Source organism: Dendrobates tinctorius, unplaced genomic scaffold (assembly GCF_039654945.1).
Source record: "Dendrobates tinctorius isolate UK_male_01 unplaced genomic scaffold, ASM3965494v1 ptg000151l, whole genome shotgun sequence".
NCBI classification, from domain to species: domain Eukaryota; kingdom Metazoa; phylum Chordata; class Amphibia; order Anura; family Dendrobatidae; genus Dendrobates; species Dendrobates tinctorius.
The window spans coordinates 2,409,229-2,429,038 of record NW_027361818.1 but is presented as its reverse complement, the minus strand read 5'-3'; the positions used below and the strand labels follow the sequence as shown (position 1 = coordinate 2,429,038).

The 19,810-nt window shown below is 44.2% G+C and overlaps 1 protein-coding gene across 1 annotated transcript in view; it reads right to left on the bottom strand.

The window, feature by feature from the left end:
• Positions 1–1,574: 1,574 nt before the first annotated feature.
• KCNAB3 (potassium voltage-gated channel subfamily A regulatory beta subunit 3) overlaps positions 1,575–19,810 on the bottom strand; it is a 98,163-nt gene continuing 79,927 nt past the window's right edge. Inside the window, exons 9-14 of the mRNA XM_073547019.1 lie at positions 9,039–9,124; positions 8,552–8,672; positions 8,358–8,452; positions 4,833–4,953; positions 4,476–4,564; positions 1,575–2,017 (exon numbers count right to left, since the gene is read on the bottom strand). Coding sequence (XP_073403120.1) covers positions 1,928–2,017; positions 4,476–4,564; positions 4,833–4,953; positions 8,358–8,452; positions 8,552–8,672; positions 9,039–9,124 — 602 coding nt within the window. The 3' untranslated portion in view covers positions 1,575–1,927. The remainder of the gene's footprint in view (positions 2,018–4,475; positions 4,565–4,832; positions 4,954–8,357; positions 8,453–8,551; positions 8,673–9,038; positions 9,125–19,810) is intronic.

The following is a 19,810-nucleotide window of genomic DNA, read 5'->3' as shown; positions in this document are numbered from 1 at the left end:
ACGAGGTCACTCATCCTCATTTTCACAGTCTTTTACTAGGCATTGCTCCTACTAGCCAGTTTCCTACTCCACACTGATGAGGGGCAATACCCCGAAACAGCTGTCTGTGGATGGATACCATGTTTTGGCATAGGTGGTTTCCTTCATTGGAGACTGCCCTTCCCGTGGTTGTTCCTTCCCGGGGAAAGACCTGGCTAGTCATTGCTTGCGTTGAGAAACACGTGATGGTGTCTCCGCGGCTTGTGTTTTGCATGTTTTTGCATATTTCCCATAAGGGATGGGGGCATTGCTCTAGATCACTGCGTTGAGAAACATGTGATGGTGTCTCCGCAGTGTTGGATGTTTGATCTCCACGAGGTCACTCATCCTCATTTTCACAGTCTTTTACTAGGCATTGCTCCTACTAGCCAGTTTCCTACTCCACACTGATGAGGGGCAATACCCCGAAACAGCTGTCTGTGGATGGATACCATGTTTTGGCATAGGTGGTTTCCTTCATTGGAGACTGCCCTTCCCGTGGTTGTTCCTTCCCGGGGAAAGACCTGGCTAGTCATTGCTTGCGTTGAGAAACACGTGATGGTGTCTCCGCGGCTTGTGTTTTGCATGTTTTTGCATATTTCCCATAAGGGATGGGGGCATTGCTCTAGATCACTGCGTTGAGAAACATGTGATGGTGTCTCCGCAGTGTTGGATGTTTGATCTCCACGAGGTCACTCATCCTCATTTTCACAGTCTTTTACTAGGCATTGCTCCTACTAGCCAGTTTCCTACTCCACACTGATGAGGGGCAATACCCCGAAACAGCTGTCTGTGGATGGATACCATGTTTTGGCATAGGTGGTTTCCTTCATTGGAGACTGCCCTTCCCGTGGTTGTTCCTTCCCGGGGAAAGACCTGGCTAGTCATTGCTTGTCCATTCCCTGAAGAGTGATACACATAGGAGGAGCTATGTCTCCACCCCCTGCAGGGTGCTACAGATAGAAGAAACTATGAATCTCCCCCCCCCCGCAGGTTGACATAGAATGAGTGATGAATCTCCTCCCCCTGCAGGGTGATACAGATAGGAGCTGTAAGTCTCCACCCCATGCAGGGTGCTACAGACAGGAGGAGCTATGAGTCTCCACCCCCTGCAGGGTGCTACAGATAGGATGAGCTAGGAGTCTCCTCCCCTGCAGGGTGATACAGATAGGAGGAGCTATGAATCCCCATCCCCTGCAGGTTGACATAGAATGAGTGATGAATCTCCTCCCCCTGCAGGGTGATACAGATAGGAGCAATGAGTCTCCACCCCCTGCAGGGCGATACAGATCGTAGAAGCTATGAGTCCCACCCCCTGCAGGGTGCTACAGATGGGAAGAGCTATGAATCTCCATCCCCTGCAGGTTGACATAGAATGAGTGATGAATCTCCTCCCCCTGCAGGGTGATACAGGAAGGAGGAGCTATGCATTTGCCATTCTCCCTTCAAGGTGATAAAAGCAGAAGGAAGTTATGAGCCCACCCCGCTCTTTGGATAACACAGAAAGATGAAAGCTATGACTTTGTCCCTATCTCAGCAGAGTCATACAGCCAAAAGAAGCTTTAAGAAATATTATATAGAAAATACAAGAATAATAAATATGTGAATCATGAGTCAGTTTTCCTTGAAGTCATTTCCATGCTTATGGCCTTTCTCCATTGTACCAGTTAAGACTTTATATCTCTGCCCCTTCCCTTGCAGGGTGACATGAAGTAATGCATGTATTGACCCCGTAGTACTAAGCAGGCAGCTGGTTATCCTCCCGTTATTGCTGGCTAAATGTACTCCTCCCGCTCTCTCAGCACTGCCAGAGTGGGGGACCATGCACCAGGCGAGCGTAATTTCTTATGTCCTTTGTCCACAATCTTTGGGGACACTAAGAGGTTTCCAGAATGCGGAAGGGAGATCCTCACGCACGGGAATCTTTCTTAATGTTGGGTTTGTTGCCCAGAATCTGGTCTATCTCCGTTATGAGCTGGGGTGTTATCTGAGACAGGACCTGAAAGTGAAAAAAATATGAAAGTGTTTGAAAGTGTTAAAGTTCCTTGGCATTTATGCAAAGCTATAAGTCATAGGAAGATCTTGGATTTTCTCCAGAATCATTGATTGCACATTGTACTTTCCAGTTGGACACTTTGTTTTAGTCTTATTTACAAATGCTAAATTTATGGTCCAAAACAGTCTCAGAATCAGAACTCTCTGTTATTAAACAGTGTGAAAAGAGCTCGTTTGTCAGGTTCTGTTGCCTATGAAGCAAGAGATTTTAATGAAAGTCTCAAACGTGTGTGAACTATCAATAAGACCCTCCAAACACTGCTAAATAGGCAGATATACCAAAAGAGGAGAAGATTGCTTTGATAATCTTCATCTGATACAGTTCTGGTTGCAGCAAAGGTCCCAGTGGACCCAAAAGTCATAGATAATCATTGACCACCAATTATGGTAAAATCCCCTCAGGGAGAGAGGATCTATATGAACAACCATTGCATAGTCCCTTGAGGTCAATAGCAGAACTATCTTCTGGTAGCTTTTATTTCTTAGGGTACCATTACACATAGCGAATCACCAGCGATCCTGACAACAATACGACTTGGTAAGGATCGCTGGTACGTTGCTACATGGTCGCTAGTAAGCTGTCAAACAGGCAGATCTACTCAACGATGCAGCAATGATACGGCGATCCGTATAACGACCTCGGCGGTCGTTGGGAACTTGTCACACAGCAGCTATTCTGATGACTCAGATCTCGATAGCGTGAGTTATGAGTCATCAACGAGGTCGCTCGTTGTTGTTATGGCGTCAAACACAGCGATGCATGCTGGCCAGCGGGACACCAACGATCAAAAAATGGCCTTGGACATTCGAGCACGATCAGCGATATCACAGCGGGAGGCTGGTCACCGCTATGTGTCACACGTAGCGAGATCGCTGGCAAGGTCGCTGTTGCGTCACAAAACCTGTGATGTTTCAGCGATCTCGCTAACGATCATGCTATGTGTGAAGTACCCCTTAGTGTCTTTAGGTAAAAATAAATCTGGTGTCTAATCAAAGCAGTGTTGATCTGCATGAATATTTAGCTCATAGTTCCTGGTGGTTAGTGCTACAGTTGTGCTCTGATAGATTTTCTTGATCAGTATTTGATGAGAGCAAAGGTTAGTGTCTACTCAAATTGCCCAAGTTTCTTTCTTCTGAAGCATCATGAGATAGCAACATTTAAAAAATCCAGAGATATACTGTACAGCTAAAGAATATATGTGGCAACCCATGGGAATATTTGTAATCCCTGGATATTTGGTAATTACTACCCCAAACTTCAAGAAAAATTTAAAAATCTTGATATTAGATGGTGAAAATTCTACCACTGGCCATCATGGACTTGGTGGTTCCTGAGAAGCAAAGTTTTGATACTCCCTGAAAAATATAAGAAATTAGACTTGGTGGTTCCTGTAAACTACTGTATATTTTTTGGACTTCTTAAACACTTGGATATTTTGACCTGGACTGATGAACTTGATTATCAACAGGTATCTCTTGTTTGGACAATCAGAGTTAGTGCTCATTCAGATGTCTGGTTTTTTTGACGTACGAGGGAAACGGAGTTTCAGCAGCTTTTCACGAATGAGACAAGAAAAAAAAAGTTTCATTATCTTCTATCTAGCGTCTGAGCTGTGTACAATTTTTTTCACGAACGTATAGACTTGACTTGCCAATTTTGATCCGACCCAGGGATCAGTATCGAATATATCTGCTCAATATTGCGTGGACCACTTGGTCCACAAAAAAAAAAACAAACAAACGTGAATGGTCCTATAGACTTTACTAGGTACAAGTTCTATCCATGAAAACTCGTACACGAAAAAAAAAGACATCTGAACAAGCCTTTAGAGCAAAACACTAAAATTGGTTAAAATGGGAATTGCATATATCAAAGTCAATTAATTACATCTTGTTGAATGATATAAAGCTCAAAGAAAGTTTGGGACTTAGGCTTCTGTAGTAATTGCTTTAAAAACTGGTAAGAGTAGCTCACTTTGAAAGAGAATGACTAAACCATGTAAAGAATTGATCATACTTGAACCCCTGGGAAAAAAAGTGCAATCACCATACTTGGAGCATGGTCACTCAGTACTTTTTACCTTGCAACAAATACATTAATCACGTATGTTGCTCAAAATAATGTTTCCTTAATATCTGAAGGATTTGGCTTCATGAGCCATACCTCGAATACAGTAAATGAATTTTAAATATATTATCAATTATCAGTAATTTACTAAATTAAGTATGTAGTTAATCAATTTTAAGGAAAAAATAATGGAACCATCTTGTAAAGGCTAATATAATTTTTGCTAGGGGTTGTAAATTCTAAAATAGAATAGAGATCTTCTGGAGGACCTCGCTCATGGTAAAGATGAAGAAGTGCAGTTTTAGGCAACAAGTCAATTAACATTGGATCTCACCTGGATGGAACCCAAATTCTCAATAAGTTGATCACAGTTGGAGACCCCCAGAAGTACAGAACTCACTCCCTCGCTACGCAGACACCATGCTGGAAAAAGAGCAGGTTTCGAAACGTTAAAAAAAACACGTTTATAAGAAAGGAAGTGTAAAAATGCTTAATAGCCCGGTTTGTTCTTGAAAAGGTCATCTGTTGTAGTCATTTTTTTGGTGTCACATATTCTTTTATATTTAATATGCACACATTTCTCATCTTTATAGCCAATCTCAAGAAATTGTAATTGGTACTCTGAGTTGCTATTAGCTCATCAGGCAATTACATAAATTCTTTAGTTTCATGTGAAGGTTTGATGTCGTACCTATTGCCAGCTGGGTGACTGTGCAGTTGAGGCGCTCAGCTATGGGATGAAGATCCTTCACTTTGGTGTGCTGTTTTTTCCCTTCATCACTGACTGCTTTCTCTTTTAGCCAGTGATATCCCTGCAAAAAAAAAGTCATGGAGCATTAAGACAGTGTGAACTTTATCTTCCAATGTTTGTGCACTGTCCAAATCCAAATGGCCTTAAGGAGATAAAAGAGGAATATGCCTCAGTCACGTCCTATTTGTGCAAAAGTGAAGAGCCACCACAAAAAGTGACTGCTGGTCTATTCAAACAGTTACAATTTAGAAGGATATAAAAAAACACAAGGAGCCATAATTTCAGTAGGAATCCTTTGCTGTTCAGATCCTGCTAGTCTCAATTTCCAGCTCCAGTGATGAAGTCCCTGGACATTTGACCACTGCTGCCAATCACTGACTGTAGTGACCACCCGGCCTCGGAAAGAGTCAGAACCAGACTCATCAGTTAAAAACTTCTGCAAAAAGCATACTCTGGAAGACCTAATACATCTATGCATTACCATGACGAGTCCATTGATATAAAGTTTCTTGCAAAAGTATTCGCACACACACTCCCCTTAGATTTCTACCTATTTTGATACTTTACAACCTGTGTTCAAATGTTTTTGTAATCTCATTTGTGTGTGATGCATCAGCTATAGTCTAAGTTGGTAAAGTGAGAACAATATAAGCATAAACTAAATTTATGGGATCAAATAGCTAAAAATTGGCATGTGCATATGTATTCACCCCTTTTGCTATGACTCCCCTTAAAATTTCTGGTGCAAACAATTACCTTCAGAAATCACATGGTTAGTAAAAGGCAGTCCCCCTGTTTGCAATCTATGTGTCACATGGTCTCTCAGTATATACACACTTTTCTGAAAGGCCATAGCGGCTGCAGCACCATTAACAAAAGGCACCACTAACCAAACACCACCATGAAGACCATGGAGATCTCCAAACAACACCATAAAGACCAAGGAGATCTCCAAACAACATTATGAAGACCAAGGCGATCTCCAAACACCACCATGGAGACCAAGGTGATCTCCAAACAACACCATGAAGACCAAGGAGATCTCCAAACACCACCATGAAGACCACGGAGATCTCCAAACAACACCATGAAGACCAAGGTGATCTCCAAACACCACCATGAAGACCACGGAGATCTCCAAACAACACCATGAAGACCAAGGTGATCCCCAAACACCACCATGAAGACCAAGGAGATCTCCAAACAACACCATGAAGACCAAGGAGATCTCCAAACACCACCATGAAGACCACGGAAATCTCCAAACAACACCATGAAGACCAAGGAGATCTCCTAACAACACCATGAAGACCATGAAGATCTCCAAACAACACCATGAAGACCAAGGTGATCTCCAAACAACACCATGAAGACCAAAGAGATCTCCAAACACCACCATGAAGACCACAGAGATCTCCAAACAATACCATGAAGACCAAGGTGATCTCCAAACAACACCATGAAGACCAAGGAGATCTCCAAACACCACCATGAAGACCACAGAGATCTCCAAACAACACCATGAGGACCACGGAGATCTCTAAACAACACCATGAAGACCAAGGAGATCTCCAAACAACACCATGAAGGCAAAGGAGATCTACAAACAAGTCAAGGACAAAGTTGTTGAGAAGTACAAGTCAGGGTTGGATTATAAAAAAATCTCCCAATCTCTGATGATCCCCGGTGCACCATCATATCCATTATCATCAAATGGAAAGAACATGGTACCACAACAAACCTGCCAAGGGAAGGCCGCACATTAAAACTCTCAGCCCGGGCAAGGAAGGAATTAATCAAAGAGGCAGCACATAGACCAAAGGTAACCCTGAAGGAGCTGCAGACTTCCCAATCACAGACTGGAGTGTCTGTCCATGCGACCACAATAAGCCTTATACTCGATATAGGTGTCCAATGGAAGAGTGGGCAGAAAAAAAGCCTTTACTTACACACAAAAATTGTAAGGCTCATTTTAAGTTTGACGAAAGATGTGAGAGACTCGCCAAATGTATGGAGGGAGGTGCTGTGGTTTGATGAGACCAAAATTGAACTTTTTTTTCCATGAAGTTAAACGCTATGTCTGGCGCCAAACCAACACAGCTCATCACCCCAAGAACACATCCCCACAGTGAAACATAGGATGGTAGCATCATGCTATGGGGATGTTTTTTGGAATAGGGACAGGAAAAATGGTCCGAGTTGAGAGGAAAGATGGATAGTGTCAAATACAGGGATATTCTTGAGACAAACCTACTTTTGTCAAGACATTGACCCAAAGCATGCTGCTAAAGCAACAGTCAAGTAGTTTAAGGGGAAACATGTAAATGATTGTAGCAGCCTAGTCAAAGCCCAGACCTTAATCCAATTGAGAATCTGTGGTCAGACTTGAATATTGTTGTTCATCAGAAGAAACCATCTAACTTGAATTAACTGGAGCAGGTTTACCTTGAGGAATGAGCAAAAATCCCAATGGCTAGATGTGGAAAACTCATAGAGACATTTCCACAGTGACCTGCAACTGTAATTGCTGCAAAAAGGAGGCTCTACAAAGTACTGGTTATAGGAGGTGAACAGTTATGCACACTGAAGTTTTCAGTTATTTTGTCCTATTTGCTGTTCCGTTCAAAATGCAAAAAAACTGTTCACAGTTGTAGGCATGTTCTTTACATGAACTGGTGCAAACCCTAAAAGAAGCAGTAAAATTCCAGGTTGTGAAGTAGCAAAACACAAAAAATGCCGAAGGAGTGAATACTTTTTCAAGTCACTGTAGCCTGCAACTGATTCCCGAGGGTCTTAAAAGGAATCTGTCACCCTTTTTTTGCCCTATGAGCTGCCGGCATTGACATCAGGGGCTTATCTACAGCATTCTGTAATGCTGTAGATAAGCTCCCGATGTAACCTGAAAGATAAGAAAAACATGTTAGATTATATCTCACCGGAGGGGGCAGTCCATCTTCATACGATGCCGTCCTCTTCTTCCCTTCCTGTAGTAGTTCCGGTGCAGGCGCACTGCTCTGCCCTGTTGGGGGCAGAGCAGAGACCTGCAGTTCGCAGGCGTCAGGAGAGGTCTGGTGCCTGCGCACTGCAGTATTCTGCTCTGCCCTCAACAGGGCAGAGCAGTGAGCCTGCGCCGGAGCCACGACAGGAAGGAAAGAAGAGGACGGCATCGTATGAAGATGGGAGGCGTCGGACCCGACCGCGACACCCATCAGACTGGACAGCCCCCTCCAGTGAGTATAATCTAATGTGTTTTTCTTATCTTTCAGGTTACATCAGGGGCTTATCTACAGCATTACAGAATGCTGTAGATAAGCCCCTGATGTCAATACCGGCAGCTGATAGTCCAAAAAACGGGTGACAGATTCCCTTTAACAGCAGTACACCTTGAGATTTTCTATATCATGCGAAATTGACAATAGTGGACAACTACTTTAAATCTACGTTTCTATGGTGTTATGGTATTACTTTGAAGGAAGCTCTGGATTTTTCAGGGATGGTGTCAGCATATTTCCCAGTTATCAGGCCACATGCCAATGGAGACCAGGTCATAGAGCCAACACCTGTGGAAAACATAAATGAAGATGCCAAAAATCAGTAAAATTGTAAAACAAGCGAATTGGATGTCATCTGCAGGGTGTTTACCCTATCAAAACACTCACCAATTTTATGATACAGTTCAGGGAGTTGAGTCTCTACTTTTTCACGCTGGAAGAGATGGTACTCGGCTTGTTCACACACTGGAGGGATGAGGTTAAACTGACGAGCTACAGAATAGGCCTCCTATCAACACAAAGGTAATTGTAATTAGGAATGAATAGTAACACTCGCCTTCCAAATTTCAAAGAACACTTCACGTAGACATGAAAAACGTCCCATCCCTTCAAGATTTTGTACATTTGCGTGCCTTGTGAAGCGTTGTACCGCTTCCATTGATTGATCTCAGTAGTGTGTGGTGCTGGTGGATCTTGAAACTGAGACTCTTCGAGCTACTTTCTGTTGTAGCTTATAAACCATGGCCATTAGCGGAGACACCCCATTATATATGGAAAAGTTGACCTGGTCACAAGCCCCGTTGGCTTTCTACAGAGCAGAATGACTCAGAAATCACAATGTGATTCATTAATGTAGTTTATATGTTTCACGTACCATAATTTCCATCGCACTCCAGCGAGAAGTGCCCCAGTACATCGCCAATCCCTGGTTAATCACAAAGGTCATGGCCCGTACAATCTCTGTACAGAGAAGAAGAGAACGGAATAAATTGGTATCATCCCAGAGATGAACTTGTCATGTAAGTCCTTCTACATCCATTGTACCTGCACATTACAGAGCTATACCGAATGATAAAATGTTTCCGCTACATCGAACAAGCCCAAGCCTGCTACGCCTGTGCAAGAAAATATGGACAAATTGATGGACATCATGCTGTACATGCTGGGAGAAGACAGATTGTACGACCTGGATTCACCCAGATTTATGTATATAGATAGATCCATCATACACTGTCACGCAGCAATATACATAGACTGGAGGGTTGTCATTTAGCTCCATTTAATAGTATGGCCTGCGACGGTTTCCTTCTATCCTGCCTCTTTTATATTCCTGCAGATATATTTAGTTAAATATAGATTTCTCTATTTTTAGGCCGCCGTTCCCATGTCCATCTGTAGAGGGACCTGCACACTAGAAGCGGGACACCGAGGGGATGCTGATTGCAGAGGTCATCATAAATTTAGTGGTGGGGGAAGGGCTCTGGAGGAAGAATGCAGCCAAAACTAGACAGAGGAGAACAGGAGATAGATAAGAGGGAGCATGAGGATATGAGAGAGCAGGGGAAGTCTATCATGACAGGTGCATACGGGAGAAGGAGGACTGGTGATGGTAAGAAATCGGAAGTGCCAAGTGTATGTACAGAGACGTGTGAGGCAGAATAAAGGTAGTACAGTAACCTTTCTATAATCCACACGCGCCATGCAGGCACACATACACACTATATGTAGACCTATAACTCAGAAATAATACATATACAGTGGGGCAAAAAAGTATTTAGTCAGTCAGCAATAGTGCAAGTTCCACCACTTAAAAAGATGAGAGGCGTCTGTAATTTACATCATAGGTAGACCTCAACTATGGGAGACAAACTGAGAAAAAAAATCCAGAAAATCACATTGTCTGTTTTTTTTTCATTTTATTTGCATATTATGGTGGAAAATAAGTATTTGGTCAGAAACAAAATTTCATCTCAATACTTTGTGATATATCCTTTGTTGGCAATGACAGAGGTCAAACGTTTTCTGTAAGTCTTCACAAGGTTGCCACACACTGTTGTTGGTATGTTGGCCCATTCCTCCATGCAGATCTCCTCTAGAGCAGTGATGTTTTTGGCTTTTCGCTTGGCAACACAGACTTTCAACTCCCTCCAAAGGTTTTCTATAGGGTTGAGATCTGGAGACTGGCTAGGCCACTCCAGGACCTTGAAATGCTTCTTACGAAGCCACCCCTTCGTTGCCCTGGCTGTGTGCTTTGGATCATTGTCATTTTGAAAGACCCAGCCACGTTTCATCTTCAATGCCCTTGCTGATGGAAGGAGGTTTGCACTCAAAATCTCACGATACATGGCCCCATTCATTCTTTCATGTACCCGGATCAGTCGTCCTGGCCCCTTTGCAGAGAAACAGCCCCAAAGCATGATGTTTCCACCACCATGCTTTACAGTAGGTATGGTGTTTGATGGATGCAACTCAGTATTCTTTTTCCTCCAAACACGACAAGTTGTGTTTCTACCAAACAGTTCCAGTTTGGTTTCATCAGACCATAGGACATTCTCCCAAAACTCCTCTGGATCATCCAAATGCTCTCTAGCAAACTTCAGACGGGCCCGGACATGTACAGGCTTAAGCAGTGGGACACGTCTGGCACTGCAGGATCTGAGTCCATGGTGGCGTAGTGTGTTACTTATGGTAGGCCTTGTTACATTGGTCCCAGCTCTCTGCAGTTCATTCACTAGGTCCCCCCGCGTGGTTCTGGGATTTTTGCTCACCGTTCTTGTGATCATTCTGACCCCACGGGGTGGGATTTTGCGTGGAGCACCAGATCGAGGGAGATTATCAGTGGTCTTGTATGTCTTCCATTTTCTAATTATTGCTCCCACAGTTGATTTCTTCACATCAAGCTGGTTGGCTATTGCAGATTCAGTCTTCCCAGCCTGGTGCAGGGCTACAATTTTGTTTCTGGTGTCCTTTGACAGCTCTTTGGTCTTCACCATAGCGGAGTTTGGAGTCAGACTGTTTGAGGGTGTGCACAGGTGTCTTTTTATACTGATAACAAGTTTAAACAGGTGCCATTACTACAGGTAATGAGTGGAGGAAAGAGGAGACTCTTAAAGAAGAAGTTACAGATCTGTGAGAGCCAGAAATCTTGATTGCTTGTTTCTGACCAAATACTTATTTTCCACCATAATATGCAAATAAAATGAAAAAAAAACAGACAATGTGATTTTCTGGATTTTTTTTTCTCAGTTTGTCTCCCATAGTAGAGGTCTACCTATGATGTAAATTACAGACGCCTCTCATCTTTTTAAGTGGTGGAACTTGCACTATTGCTGACTGACTAAATACTTTTTTGCCCCACTGTATACCCACACTCAGGTACAGACTGAGGCTGAAATTCAGCCCTGGCATTTGAAATCACACAGGCCCATGCAGTCTCCATCCATAAGCATCAGATGGGGATATATTACTAATATTACCCTGGATGGAGGAAGCAAGATTTACTACAAGACCAATATTTGTAATGATACCGGTGGCCTGCTGGGGTAAGTCATGGAATCAGAGACTGTGCTCTGTCACAACTCTTAACAGTATGGGTGTCAACGTAGCAGACAAGGCAGCCCAGGACCAGACAGGCCCTTCTGGCATTTGCCAGATGGCCAGTCCGGCCGTGCCCACACTGTACAGACATAAGGCATACTGTGGGGATTTGTACTCAGGTGCGCTAGAGGAAAACATGAGGCGTGCTTCTTTAAAAGAAAAGTCCATGCGGGTTTATTTACTCCATAAACAGTCGTGACTTTTATTGTTTAAGATTACTTTACTCGTTTTTATTATGTATACCCCTTTTCACATGTAAAGCGCCATGGAATAAATGGCGCTATAATGAATAATAATAATAAACCCAGCAGTAACAAAAAAACGGTAAATGGCCTTCAAAGCAGGCAAAACAACACAAAACTGTCCTTAGCCAGGCTCTCTGCTGTCTCACGCCTGTGGGTACACAGGCTAAGCAATGTCCAGCATGCAGGCTCGGTCTGGAGCCCCACACGCAGGAATGCTTCTCTCTCTGCACACAGACCATAAGTCAAACAACAGCTTCCATTATATAGGCTGCAACCACACCCACAGGTGAGGTATACGGGTAACCAGACCTGCCTATCTCATAGCTGCCCGTAATCCGGACCCAGATGCACTAAACAACAACTTAGTGCTCTCGTGCACTAACGCAAAATCCTCTGGGTTGCATCGCAGGGAGCAGCCATCTCTGCGACACATAACTCTGCGACAATTTTAAGTGTTTGACCTGATGATGCTGCTTGAGAGAATGCCATGGGTGTGTATGTAAGAGGACGACGAGACAGCAGGTACTGTCATGCCGGGTCCGGAACTAGAGAGACTGCATCCACTGTTTCTGGGGGGAAGCATTAGTAAGGCGGACCTTTCCCAGCTGCCTGAGGGAAGCGCTAGTGAGGCGCACCTTCCTGCTGACTGGGGGGCAGAGAAAGAGAAAAAAGAAGCGCTGCAGCAGAGCAATTTGGCGCAACCTGAGGGCAAGCGAGCGGTGCGCTCCACTCCCCATCCCAACACAGAGTACTGACACTGCGACAGGCTGTGCTGCAGCAGACTAGAAGGATAAGGACTGTTGCGTGGAGGGAAGCAGTGTGCCCAGCAGCAATCAAGAGATAGGGACCGCTGCAGAGTGTGCAGAGCCAGGTGTGCATAGCAGCAGACAGGAAGAGATATGCTCCGTCCCGGGAGCATCAACATTACACAGGCCTGCATCCGTACAGCAGCCCCGCTGCCAGTAGCGGGGACCAGGGACTGAGAGGGACGTGCAGTGTGTGGCCAGTGGCGTGTCCGTGAGTACTGCACACGCGCCACATAAACGGGACCGCATATGAGACTGACTCTTGCGCCCTGACTCTTATAGTCACTTGTGACCTGACTTCACCTGGAATATAATTGCAGAGCCACTTTGTTTGCAGTGCTCCACCATCCATTCACACTGTGAAGTCATCTTGCACTATTCCTGTGATTCCTGTGTACCTTCAGTACTGCTGGTTAACCATCTGCTAGCCACCTTTTGGATTAACCCATCGGTCTCAGAAAGCATAACAAACTGTTATTGGACTCTGTTCACGTTGTGCATTGATCTTGCAAAACTCCTGAGACTCTTGAATACCTTCAGTCCTGCAGGTTAAACCCTCTGTTTCCTCTCCTAGTTAACCTATCAGTTGCTGCATATCAGGAACTGATATTAGAGTCTGTTCATATTGTGGATTTGTGGCGCCCCTGAGGCTCAGTCGCCACAGAGGTACTGCACCTCCTCCTGAGGTGTGGTGCCCCACCATCCAGGTAAGTTGGAGGCTCCTGACCATGCTCCAACACCTGCATCCCACACAACACGGTAGTTCAACAAAGCCACATTGCGGCTCCCTGCTTGGAGTGTAGCAGAGCACCTTTGGTGGCTCCCTGCTTAGAACACGAAACGTGCTGGGAGGCGTGTGGAGTTAGAAAACATAAAAGAGCAGGAAGGGTTAGCATTTGAGGTCAGTCAGTCGGAGAGTCACTCAGAGAGGAGTGAGGAAAGGAGATCCCTGAGAGAGGTATGGAGGAAGGAGGTGCTGCAGCAGATCTCAGTGACCTGGGTCTGCTGGCAGGGAAAGGAAAGAAGGAGATAGACATTGAACCAAAACCTGATCTTCCATGAGAAGGAAAAACTAGTATGGAATGTAGGAGTAAACGGGAACAGAGGACATGGGTTAGAGGAAGAACCCTGCCTAGAAGTTCTAAGCGCAAGGCCGGGGCCCGGTCCCCGAGGTTGTGTGGATACTAATGGTCCTACAGCAGACACCGGTGGAGTAGTGGCCTGTAAATGCACTACCCCATCTAAGACTTGGGGGCACAACATCAACCTTGATAGTGAGCCGGGACTCAGGAGTAAGGAGTCCCCGAAGCAGGCTACAGCTGTCTGCCGTACAAGTAGAGTTCTTGGGAACATCTGTCAGGAGGCACTCCAGTGTAACTCAGTACTGGGAGTACTTCACACTTAAAGGCGCTTTAAGAGGAGACGTTCAGAAAGGCACATGTTGGCGGAGTGTTGGAAGGGAGCATTCCATCTGGCCTGGAGGTTGATTGAGTCCCTGACCCGGAAGACACGGCACGGAGGCGGGCACCTGTGTGTGTGCTACAGACTGTGAGTAAAGTTTTGGAACTACAAGCCTGGTGTCCTCCATTGATTCTTGCGGCAACACACCCAGCACCGCTTCATCGGGGTACCAGTTTCTACACCGCTTGTGCCTCTCCTCTACCCCTACATCTACACTGCCCTGAGGCTACAGCTCCACCTGTGGGGAGCTTCACCATCTTGGCTGCAACACAACACCAGCCCCAGAGGATCTGCACGCAGCATCGGCTCAACATCTCACTTGCCGAACACCACAGGTGGCGTCACAAACTATTCCATTAACTACATTCCATCATTCAACTTCCCCTGTTAACTGAGCGCCCAGGGCCACGGACTGGGTCACCGCTGCTGTGACACATCCCGCCAACACCGGCCCGGTACCGAGTACCCCACAGCCCTGGGAAGGTGACCCAGACTCATCTTTGCAAAACTCCTGAGGTCCCTTTGTCTTCCAATGTGTGCTGTTTCGGAATTGTAATTTCCACCTTCATCCGCCCTCCTGGTTCTGTGGTTTCCAGTGTGTCCAAGTCCTCGCTGGTCCACGTGCCCTCCAGCATGCTGCACCAACACCCCTAGGTCTATGTGTCCACCTTGACTTGTGGCTTCATGAGTCTACCTCCCCAGATAAGCTTAGCTCCTGGCACTACATAAAGTGCTACTAATAGCACTAATTTTCCATAGCATATTGGACATTTAAGAAAAAGCTGTATGAAATATGACAGGAAAAAAAATCAGTATCTAGGTATGAAATCAGTGACATATGGAGGTAAAGATTGGTAAAGGTGGTAAAGGGACAAGTAAAGGATTCTTGAAACTCTATGTTTGCTCAACTTTACGGAACTAAGTTGAGTTCCCCACTAAGAGGTCAGATTTTTTTTCTATGAATATTCATATACAAAGAGTATAGTATTAATCATAGTTTTTAAAGGGTAATTGAACTAATTTAGTTATACCCCTTCCGAATACTCCATCAACATGGAAATGGGGCTGCAGAATTTAGGGTTCTTCATAGATTAGTGAACATATGGAGCACCTTCCATCTCTTAATTGAGCCACGAGGCATAAGTTGACGACCGGTGTACTGTCTAGTAACTCCTACAGGTCACATGATCTATCATATTGTCACAGCTCTTCTTAATTAAGTCCCTCTGTACTAGAGAGAGAAGATAAATTGTATTTGAAATCAATAAGATAAAATGCTTTTGTCTACAGTCTGCTGACAGCTGCCAAGGATTATCGATCTCCTGACGTCAATGAACGCACAGACAAAAATCAACGATAATAAAACTAACCCAACCAACAAACCCATAAAACAATGGTGATTGTATAGTAGAGATAAACCACTATATATCAGGATAAAATCAATGTAAAGCGGAGCAAAGAAAACAATTATTAGCTGTTGGTTAACTAGGCTTGAGAAAGTATTCATCCCACTTGGCATTTTTCGAGTTTTGCCACCTTACAACCTGGAATTTCTATGTTTTTTTTCTTTTTGAGGGTTTGCATCAGTTCATGTAAAGAATGTGTCTACAATTGTGAACATTTTGTTTTCTTTTTATTGTGAAGGAAACAACAAATAGGACAAAATAACTTAAAAAATTCAGTATGCATAACTATTCACCCGCCATTAATGAGTACTTTGTAGAACCTCTTTTACAACAATTACATCTGCAAGTCACTTTGAATAATCTCTATTAGCTTTCCACATCTTGCCACTGCCACTGGGATTTTTGCCCATTCCTCAAGGCAAAACTGCTCCAGCTCCTTCAAGTTAGAAGATTTCCTCTGGTGAACAGCAATCTTCAAGTTTGACCACAGATTCTCCCTTCGATTAAGGTCTGGGCTTTGACTAGGCCACTTTAAAACACACATTTCCCCTTTGAACACTTGAGTGTTGCTTTCCCATTCTCAAATCACTGACACTGAAATAGGTTTTGCACAGTAATATCCCTGTATTTTGCATCATCTATCTTCCTCCTCAATTCGGACAATGTTCCCTGTCCCTGCTGCCAAAAAGCTTCCCCACAGCATGATGCTGCCACCATCATGTTTCACAGTAGGGATGGTACCTTGATGGCAAAAAAGTTCAATTTTGGTCTTATCGGACAGCAACACTTCCTTCATAAATATGGAGAGTCTCGCTCATGTCTTTTGGCAAACTCAAAATGAGACTTACAATTTTTGTGTGTAAGTAAAAGCTTTTTTTCTGTGGTTATATGGACAGATACTCCAGGCTCTGCTTGGGAACTCTGCAGCTCATCCAGGGTTAACTTTGGTTTCTGTGCTGCCTCTCTGAATAATGCCCTCCTTGCCCGGGCTGAGAGTTTTGGTGGGCAGCCATCTCTAGGCAGATTTGTTGTGGTACAATGTTCTGTCACGGGTGTGTCAGAGTCTGCAAACCGTCGCTCTGCATCTGACTGCAGAAGGTCTCAGCAGTTTGCTTTGCAGACTTCTTCCTGATCCTTCTGACTCTAGGACCCAGTGGCAGCCATCCCTCGGCTCTAGTTGACACTCCTGGACTGGGGTGTTTATAACTCCCAGCCTGCTACTGGGAGTTGCTGGTGATATTTCCATTTCCATTTCCCTGTTAAGGCTTGGAGCTATAGCAGTCGGCCATCGTCCTGTTTGGTATTTGGAGGACATCTGTGTTTCTTTCTGAGTCTACTCAAGCTAAGTGTTCCCCTTGTTTGTGTATCCCATCTGTCTTTAGTTATAGTGGGCAACGACCAGTGTTCACTTAGTCTTTCCTATCTTTCCTACACTGTGCGTGACATTATCACCGTACGTTTGTAATAAAAAAAACACATTTTTTTAATGTTTTTTTAATGTGGGTTTTTTTTTCTTTTGCTGGGTTCATGGATCCCGTTTCTATGCTAGCAGAGCTGCTGCAGAGGTTGGCACTGGAGGTGACTGACCTTTATTCTGAGGTTCAGCAGCAATAGCAGCGGCTGCAGGCTCCTATTGTGGGGGACTCTGCTGGTAGGCCGATCCAGCTTGATCCCAAAATTGCCCTCCCGGACAGGTTTTCTGGGGAGTAGGGACAGTTTTTTTGTGTTTAACGAGGCATGCAAATTGTACTTTAAACTTGGTCCTTACTCCTCTGGAGATGAGGAGCATCAAGTAGGAATTATTATTTCACTGTTGCAGAGAGACCCTCAGTCCTGAGCTTTTTCTCTGCCACAAGATTCTATGTGTCTCCAGTCTGTGGAAGAGTTTTTCAGGGCCCTAGCCCTTAACTATGATGATCCTGACCATATTTCCTTGGCTATATCCAGGCTGTGTCTCATTCAGCAAGGGAGTCGTTCAATGGAGACTTATAGCTCCGAATTCCACAGATGGTCAACTGATACTACAGTGGGGGAAATAAGTGTTTGATCCCTTGCTGATTTTCTAAGTTTGCCCACTGACAAAGACATGAACAGTCTATAATTTTAAGGATAGATTAATTTTAACATTGAGAGATAGCATATCAATAATAAAAGCCAGACAATCACATTGTACAAATTATGTACATTTATTTGCATTTTGCAGCGAGAAATAAGTATTTGATCCCCTACCAACCATTAAGAGTTCTGGCTCCTACAGACCAGTTATACGCTCCTAATCGACTCATTACCTGCATTAAAGACAGCTGTCTTACATTCCACAGACTCAATTAATCAGTCAGATTCTAACGTCTACAACATGGGCAAGACCAAAGATCTTTATAAGGTTGTCAGGGACAAGATCAAAGACCTGCACAAAGCTGGAATGGGCTACAAAACCATAAGTAAGACGCTGGGTGAGAAGGAGATAACTATTGGTGCAATAGTAAGAAAATGGAAAAAAACACAAAATGACTGTTAATCGGCATCGATCTGGGGCACCATGCAAAATCTAACCTCATGCGGTATCCTTGATCATGAGGAAGGAGATCAGCCTAAAACTACACGGGGGGGAACTTGTTAATGATCTCAAGCTGGGACCACAGTCACCAAGAAAACCATTGGTAACACATTTAACCGTAAAGGTTTAAAATCACCCGCAAGGTCCCCCTGCTCAAGAAGGCACATGTGCAGGCCCACGTGATGTTTGCCAATGAATGCCTGGATGATTGTGTGAGTGATTGGGAGAAGGTGCTGTGGTCAGAAGAGACAAAAACTGAGCTCTTTGGCATTAACTCAACTCTTCGTGTTTGGAGGAAGATAAATGCTGCCTGTGAGCCAAAGAACACCATCCCCACTGTCAAGCATGGATGTGGAAACATTATGTTTTGGGGGTGTTTCTCTCCTTAGGGCACAGGACTACTCACCACATCAATGTGAGAATGGATCGAGCCATGTACCATAAAATCCTGAGTGACAACCTTCTTCCCTCTGCCAGGACATTAAAAATGGGTCGTGGCTGGGTCTTCTAGCAAGACAATAACCCAAAACATACAGTCAAGGCTACAAAGGCATGGCTCAAACAGAATCACATTAAGGTCATGGAGTGGCCTAGCCAGTGTCCAGACCTTAATCCCATAGAAAACTTATGGAGGGAGTTGAAGCTCCGAGTTGCCAAGCGACAGCCTCAAAATCTTAATGATTTAGAGATCATATACAAAGAGGAGTGGACCAAAATTCCTCCTGACATGCGCAAACCTCATCATCAACTACAAAAAATGTCTGACTGCTGTGCTTGCCAACAAGGGTTTTGCTACCAAGTATAAAGTCTTGTTTGCCAGAGGGATCAAATACTTATTTCTCACTGCAAAATGCAAATGTATATAATTTATACAAGGTGATTTTCTGGATTTTATTTTTGATTTTCTATCTGTCAATGTTAAAATTATCCTACACTTACAATCGTAGACTATTCATGTCTTTGTCAGTGGACAAACTTACAAAATCAGCAAGGGATCAAATACTTATTTCCTCCACTGTAAATAGAATAAGCCAGCTCTCAGAAGCCAATTCCTTCAGGGCCTCACTGAAAGGTTAAAGGAGGCATTAGCAGTGTATGAGACTCCTGTGTCGATGGAGGCTGCCATTTACTTAGCTATTCAGGTTGATAGACACCTGCGGGACAGATGGGCAAGACCACCGTCTTCTGAGCCTTCTTTCCAGCACAATACCACGCTGTCGGAGGGAATGTCACGGGGTGAACCTATACTTGCGGAGTTAGAGGAACCCATGCAGTTGGGAGGGACATTCACGCCGTATGTTTACCCCAACATTTGCAAGAAAAAGGGTGTTTTTTTGTGGGAGGAAGGGGCATTTTATTTGGGCTTATCCTATGATTCCAAAGCAAAAAGAGACTTGATTAACCCTTGGGAGCCTAGAGCTTGATAATCAAGGGGTGTGTTCATCTTCAGCCTGCGCCTGCAATTCTTGGTTTGTCCTGATAACAGAGGTGGTGCTAGAGAGGTCTGAAAAAATTTCTGTGTTTGTGGACAGTGGAGCTGGAGTCAGTATGGTGGATGCTGAGTTTTCTAGAAC